The sequence below is a fragment of the Anser brachyrhynchus genome (assembly GCF_964034855.1).
Source record: "Anser brachyrhynchus genome assembly, chromosome: 2".
Classification (NCBI taxonomy): Eukaryota; Metazoa; Chordata; class Aves; order Anseriformes; family Anatidae; genus Anser; species Anser brachyrhynchus.
The window spans coordinates 119,759,106-119,766,958 of NC_137695.1; the positions used below are offsets into that span (position 1 = coordinate 119,759,106).

At 46.2% G+C, this 7,853-nt stretch overlaps 1 protein-coding gene across 2 annotated transcripts; it reads left to right on the forward strand.

Moving 5' to 3' along the window:
- Nucleotides 1-3,267: 3,267 nt before the first annotated feature.
- Nucleotides 3,268-6,311, forward strand: NPBWR1 (neuropeptides B and W receptor 1). Of its 2 annotated transcripts, none has more exons than XM_080579043.1 (3): nucleotides 3,268-4,074; nucleotides 4,174-4,307; nucleotides 4,785-6,311. In XM_080579043.1, the coding sequence occupies exon 3, from the start codon at nucleotides 4,806-4,808 to the stop codon at nucleotides 5,934-5,936; it is 1,131 nt and encodes a 376-aa protein (XP_080435169.1). In that variant the 5' UTR covers nucleotides 3,268-4,074; nucleotides 4,174-4,307; nucleotides 4,785-4,805; the 3' UTR covers nucleotides 5,937-6,311. The 2 variants fall into 2 exon arrangements, with proteins under 2 accessions (XP_080435169.1, XP_080435170.1); XM_080579044.1 differs by having other exon boundaries at nucleotides 4,213-4,307.
- Nucleotides 6,312-7,853: the final 1,542 nt, after the last annotated feature.

Sequence of the window (7,853 nt, forward strand, 5' to 3'; positions counted from 1 at the left end):
AGATCTGCTCCGTGTGGGACCCGTGGGCTGCAGGGGGACAGCCTGCTCCACCAGGCGCCTCTCCACAGGCCTCAGGGGAACTGCTGCTGCGTGCCTGGAGCACCTCCTGCCCTCCTGCTGCACTGACCTTGGGGTCTGCAGGGCTGGTTCTCACTCCACTCTCCCACCCGCTGTGTGCAGCAGGTTTTTTCACCTTTCTTAAATCTGCTCACACAGAGGCACAAACAACATCACTTACTGGCTTGGCTCTGGCCAGCAGCAGGTCCCTTTGGAGCAGGCTGAAACTGGCCCTTATCTAACATGGGGCAGTTTCTGGATTCTTCTCACAGAGGCTACCCCTGCAGCTCTCCCCACTACCGAAACCTTGCCACGTAAACCGACTACCTCTCCATAACCCAAGTTGAGATGGCTGAAGACAGCAATTAGATTCTACTGCCACCCAAGCCTTCTCGAAGAAAAAACAAAGAATCGTTGAATCATTAAGAGTGGAAAAGACCTCCAAGACCATCTGGTCCAATTGTCCCTCAACCACCAATATTACCTACTAAACCATGTCCCTAAGCTTAGCTTAAACACCCCCAGAGACAGTGACTCCACCACCTCCCCAAATCCAGTTCCCTCAATATCTCCTCCTCTGTAATGTGCTCCAGGCTCCAAAGGATCACAGTGGCACTCCACTGGACTTTGTTGCTAATATCTGACCACCAATTACATGTTGAATTCCTGACTGCTACTGTTTGAACCCACCTACCCACTGTGTCTATGGGAGACTGCTGCAGGCTGTGCTAAAAGTCTGAGTAAAAAAACACCTACTATTCTCTCCTCATCCATGGAGTCAGTCATCTCACCACAGAAACAGAAGGCAGCCAGGCTGGTCAGGCATGATTTGCCTATGTTGAATCTATGCTGGTTGCTCTGAAACACACTCTTATTCTTTGTATTTCTGGAAATGTCTTCCAGGAGGATATTCCCAGTAATCCTTCCAGGGGCTGAGGTGAGACTGACCAGTCTGTAGTTCCCTGGACTGTCTTCCTTGCTTTTTTCTGCAGAAGAGTATGACGTGTTGTACTGGGTCTGGCTGGGATGGAGTTAGCTTCCCCTGCAGCAGCCGATACAGTGCACCTGTAGCTAGAACAGCACTGGTATCACACCAGTGTTGTGTCTACTGCTGAGCAATACTGGCACAGCATCAGGACTCCCTCTAAACCCCCAGAGCCAGCAGGATGGGGGTGGGCAAGAGGTGAGAAAGGAACATCACCAGGGCAGCTGACCTAAACCAACCAAAGGGCTATTGCATACCATGTGGTGTCACACTCAGCAATAAAAGGTGGAAAAAGGAAGAAGAGCAGAGGGGTGGGCTCTCATTGTGAAAACATCTGTGCTCCCAAACAACGGCTACATGCATTGAGGCCCTGCTTCAAGGACGTGGTCAAGCATTGCTCGTTCGTGGGAAGTTGTGGTTTAACCCGGCCGGCAGCTAAACACCACACAGCCGTTCGCTCACCCTCCCCCCTCCCTCTCTGGGATGGGGGAGAGAAACCGGAAAGCGAAGCCTGTGAGTTGAGATAAAGACAGTTTATTAAGACAGGAAAATAATAATAACAATAATAATAATAATAATGATAACAGTACTACTACTAATAATGTGTACGAAACAAGTGATGCACAATGCAATTGCTCACCACCCGCTGACCGATGCCCAGCCTATCCCCGAGCAGCCGGCCCCCCCACCCCGGCCAGCCACCCCTATATATTGTTTAGCATGACGTCAGATGGGATGGAATACCCCTTTGGCCAGTTTGGGTCAGCTGCCCTGGGTCTGTCCCCTCCCAGCTCCTGCTGCACCCCCAGCCTGCTCACTGGCAGGACAGAGCGAGAAGCCGAAAAGTCCTTGGCCTGGTGTAAGCACTGCTCTGCAACAATTAAAACATCAGCATGTTATCAGTGCTCTTCTCATCCTAATCCAAAACATAGCATCCTACCAGCTACTATGAGGAAAACTAACTCTGTCCTAACTGAAACCAGGACAGAAGTAGAGAGCAATTTCTTTCCTCTGCACTTCCACACAGCCTTTACTTGTTGTTTTTTCTTTCTCCTTTTCCCCTTTCCCTTTTTTCCCCTTTACTTAAATTATTTAATTAATAATAATTTTTCCTTAATAATTATTTTTTTCCTTTAATTAAATTATCTTTATCTCAACCCATGAGTTGTTACTTTTCTTTTCTTCTTCCCCTCCTCTTCTGAGGAGGGGGAGTGAGAGAGTGTTTGTGGTGGAGTTCAGCTGCCTACCAAGGCAAAACCACCACACATATCTCTTGTAGTCATCAACATTCTTCTCCAGTCACCACGAGTAGAGGGACACAGATTTTATTTACTTAGGTTATCTTTTATATTACTGCAATAAGCACACACCGTGGCTGACATCCTCCAAAAAACATTTCTACAAAGAAAAATTTCTGCCTATCTAAAATACCGAAAAGTGTATCATAGACCCTGTGTTGGTGCTATTATGATGTTACTCAGCATTTGTGTTCTGTTTTGTTTGAACTGTGTTATGGCTGATCTTAAAACAAAGCTGAAATATTAAGAAAAGTTTTGGTAGACTTCATTAAGAGTTGTTGTTTCAGTAGGATTTCTGAAGAAAAAAAAAACAATTCTGAAATAACAGAGGAGAGTCACAAAGCTTCTCTAGAGAAATATGTGACAATAGTGAAAAATATGTGAATCACTTTAGCCATGATTAAATTTGCATTTTGTAATTGGGATTTTTTGGGTAGATAAAAAGGGAAAGAAGAGGCTTATTGTACCATCCACACTAAATCACTGGAAATTAAAGACCAAACAGAAAGATGTTCACTTGGAGTTTTGACCACACCCAACATTAATAATGTAATTATTACATAAAGTTTTCCAAGCTATACACACTTCACACAACTGTGCCTATGTCTTTGACCCAGAAAATCTGACTCAGGTACTAGCTTCTAGTAAACTTCATAGTGAAGGTGATATATATATATATATATGTAAATAAATTTAGTTTTATTTTATTTAGTTTTATTTTATTTATTTTTATTTTATTTTATTTTATGGCTTGTGAAAGTATAAAATATGCAGAAAAGGGATCAAAACACCATGGTAAATCTGCAACATAGTTTTTACATCATTCTGATGGGAGCACATAAGGGTGGGAACACCTTTTCTTCTCAAATGTAAAGGAAGCCAGGAATGACAGATCATTCAGTGAAGTATGTACCATGAAGTATCATTTGCTATGTTTTGTAGCTATCAGTAATATACAATAAAAGAAAGCATAACCACAACGAAGAAAAGCTAATTTTCTCTGGTTATAATTTTTAATATATTTACTGATTAATTCCTTTGCTTGAATTTTCATATTTGTGAAATCCTGATAATTTAGGTTAATTGTGCAGCAGGATGTGGGACAGTCAGAACAAAGAACTGAGTTTATCTCTCACTCTGTGATATGAGCTCAGAGATATTGAAGACTTTTGCCAGATTATTTGCGAAAGGAAGCATGTATTACATTATTAGCAGCTTAATATCTGTAGCCAGTAGTGCTGGTAACACTACAAAAGGCATTGTTTTCACTTCTGATTTAGGAGACACACAATGTTATCCAAATGTACTACAAGCCCATGGATTTGAGGCAAAACCAATAAAATTGAAGCCAGATAGACTCGACGTGCTTTTTGGGGGAAAAAAAAAAAAAAAAAAAGGTAAATCAGGAACTCCGAATTACCCTCTAAAAAAGACTGCCTCCCGCGGGGTTATATTCAGGTCTGTCATTATCCCAGCGTGAAGGAGGGGAGGTGCAGAGGTATAAGAACTCCTGTTGGCGCACCCTGCTTCAGCTTGGCAGCGCGTTTCGGGGCGCTGTGTGCCACGCCACCTGACAGCTACGCGCTGCCCCCACACGTCTCCACGGACCACCCTGGGGACCCAGCAGTGGATGCTGTACTCTCAGACCCAGTGTGCAAAGCAGATGCCGTCTGCAGATCGGATTTCTCCCACCTTTGCTGCGCTGCTGTCCATCAGGAGGGGATGCGACTGGAGGTAATTGCACAAAACTCTTCTCTCCCGCGGTACAGCTCCAGCTCCTGAATTTTGAACCCTCCTCTCTGTGGTTACCGTGGCCTCTCCACTGTTCCCTAGAGCGAGGTGGGCATGCATTTAACTCCTGGCCGTGCTTAGGATCAAGCTGAGACGTGGCATCGGTGCTGCCTGCCTGCAGCCGGACCCGCTCCCGCAGCCGGACCCAGGGGCCCCCCAGCCGCCAGCTGGGAAAGGTCAGTGTGCTTTTCCTCGCCTTTTTGACTTATGGGCTGACTTATTTTCGAGCCCGGGGCAAGTCTGTGGGTCAGCCCCCTCTCCCCGCACCAAGCTTCAGTGACCCTCCCCAGTCCCTGCTACCCCAGCTCTGGGGGGGGGCTCTGCTTCCCGCTCTCAACCCTGAGCATCCTAAAGGCACCGGACCCTCCCTCAGGCTCAAGCCTTGGTGAGCTGCCATGAGCTTGGTAGGGGGCATGGGGGGGACTGGGGAGTCCCCACATGGAGTTAGTTCAGTGGTCACCTGAGGGGAGTGTGGGGCTCTGAGCTATTCCCTCGCTCCCATCTCCCCTCCCATCCCACCCACCCCCCCCCCCCCCCCAGGACCTCATCAGCACTGGTGGAGGGCAAAAGCAGCTGGTGGGGACCATCCCTGCTGTGAGGGGAGGGTGGGAGCTTCAGCTGAGCCCGTGGTGATATCCTGCTGCTCCCAGCAGGTCCCCGCTGGCAGGAGGCACATGGGAGCTGAAGGGAGGACACCGGTGGTTGGATGCTCCGGAGGAGAAAAGCTTGAGAATAACCAGGATCCCTGCCTTTCCCCCTTCTTCCAAGTCCTTTTCACCACCAGTGGGCCTGGCCCCTCTGCTGTGGCCATGGAAAACTCCTCACTTCCAGAGCTCAATTCCTCCTGTGAGGCTGGGCCCGCAGATTGTGCAGGGAGAGGGGATGAGGGGCTGAATATGCCCCCTCCCCTGCTGAGCCCCAGCTTCTACGTCACGGTGCCTGTCATATACTCCATCATCTGTGCTGTGGGGCTGACAGGTAACACTGCTGTCATCTATGTAATCCTCAAAGCCCCAAAGATGAAGACAGTCACCAACATCTTCATCCTTAACTTAGCCATTGCCGACGAGCTCTTTACTTTGGTGCTGCCCATCAACATTGCTGACTACCTGCTCCTGCAGTGGCCCTTTGGAGAGTTCATGTGCAAGCTCATCATCTCAATAGACCAGTACAACATCTTCTCCAGCATCTATTTCCTCACCATCATGAGCATTGACCGCTACCTTGTTGTGGTGGCCACCACCAAGTCCAGGAAGATGTCTTACCGCACCTACCGAGCAGCGAAGATTGTGAGCCTCTGCGTCTGGTCCTTTGTCACAGTTATCATCCTGCCCTTCACTGTCTTTGCTAAGATACACAAGGAGCAGGGGCGTTCCCAGTGTGTCTTTGTGTTCCCCCACCCTGAGAGCATGTGGTGGAAAGGCAGTCGGATCTACACCCTTATCTTAGGCTTTGCTATCCCAGTGTCCACCATCTGCATCCTCTACACCATCATGTTGTGCAGACTGAGACGTGTGCATCTCCACAGCAATGCCAAAGCCCTGGACAAAGCCAAAAAGAAAGTGACACTGATGGTGGTTGTCATCCTGGCTGTGTGCCTGTTCTGCTGGACACCCTATCACCTTAGCACAGTGGTGGCCCTCACCACAGACATCCCACAAACTCCTCTGATCATCGGGATTTCCTACTTCATCACTAGCTTGAGTTATGCCAACAGCTGCTTTAACCCTTTCCTGTATGCCTTTCTAGATGACAGTTTCCGGAGGAGCTTTCGCAAACTGATAGACTGCAGAACCACCTCATAGAGCCAACACCGTTCCCTCTCGTGTCCCTTGCACTGTCATCTGCTCCTCCTGGGTGGCTCAGGAGCCCAGAAGCTGTGTGATGGTCCACAGTGCTTCAGCTTGCCTCACTACTTGAAACACAAACTGGGGACAGATGGGTCATTCTTAACTCTCCTGTACCTATTTCCTCAGCGTTGCTCTCCATCTCTTTCACTAACGTGTTTTTGTCCTTCTCTCCAATGTGCTTTATGTCCTAGGGCTGTAGCTCACAGAGCTGCAGAAGATCCCTTTTCCATTTAATAGGGTACTGCTTGGTGAACTCATACCACATGACTGTCTCTGTTACTGGAGATTTGTAAAGCCAAATAAAGGTGTGTTGTTGGGTGTCTTGCTTAATGATTCCTCAGCCTCCTTCATATCCATAGAATCTGCTTGCCAAAAGACTCACAAACTTAACAATATTGAAAAAGACACGGATCCAAAGGATAAGCAATATACCGAGGCACCAGGTAAGGAATAAACCAAGGCATTGAGCTCATTTTGTGTCACAGACTGTTCAAAAGTAGTCAAAATCCCTGAGAACAGGTGAGAAGGACTCAGCCTGGTTTAAAGGAAGAGCAATACCTCACTGGTGAATAAAATACCAGTGGGTTTAGAACAATTTGGTGTGGAAAATAGCTAAACTGTGTAGTTCATGTGTATAATTTATAAAATTTCAAGCTTCTTTGCACTAGAATTGGTGTTTACTTTATTATACTTCATGTGTTTATAGGCAATCTCCTTCCAGCACACTTTTTTTTTCACTTTCTTTTTCCCCTAGAAAAGAGAATCAAAAGTTATTTTTGTCACGAGATGGCCTCTAGGAGTTTGAAAGGGACCTGCTTAAATGTGGGGAAGATTCTGGCTTCTTCCATACAAATGATAAACAGTATATGCAGCTCTTAAGTTACTTCTAACAGGAAGGAGGAGGGAGGAGAGGAGAGGAGAGAGTCAATGAAAGTTTCACTCACATTCACATGTCCACACATAGCATGGGAAGGCTTTTTCCTCTTTTGTCCTCTGTTAGCCCTCCAAGGAAAACAAACAAACAAAAAAGTGGAATGCTGTAAAAATGCTTGCAATCTCTTAACATTTATCATCTTAGTGATCTTTCTTGTTCTTTGCTGTAGCATGGTAACATATTTTGTTACTTATTTCCCCCTCCACTGAGTACAGAGATGTAGGGAAATGCAGGAAAAGAATTGCATTTCCACTTACACAGGAAGGGAAGATGGGTTTCAGGAGGTGCATAAGGATTCATGTGTCACATGCTCAGATTTGCAGATTCCTCCTGAGTACTTGTACTAGTACTAGTACTTGTACTAGTTCCCTTCCCACTGCTGCAGTCTAATGCTCTGCTATAGACATGTGGAAAGTTTCTTTCACCATATCCTTCTAAAGAGACCCTAAATAAGAATTTTACTTGGAGATTGCACCAATTATACAAACCCCAATAAGTTATAATGTCATATAGCTGTGTTAGTGGTTAAATCATTTCTCTGTATGAGTCACTAATGTTCTGTGAGGCAGCCGGTGCTAATTTCAACACCCATTCCAGCTGTAGTGGAAATGGAAGGATTAATTTGTGCGGCAATGATGTCTAATTCTGCTTCACTGAAGTCAGTGAGGAGCATGTGACTGACTACCTTCAGTCACAGAAGCTGTCCTTTGTAAGAGCAAGTCCAAAAAGTGTTGAGGACTCATTTCTACACACATACAAAGGTGTGCTGCAGGAATTGGTGTCCCTCACTTCATCTTGCTTCCTGAAAGAAAAATTAATTAGCTTTTCCCACCAGCTGCCTGTTGTTGCAGCTAGGCTTTTATATTGTCCTGATGTTTCTCTTTGGTCAGTCACAAAAAGGTCTCACATTCCTGTCTGATGTGCTTTCTGGCATTTTA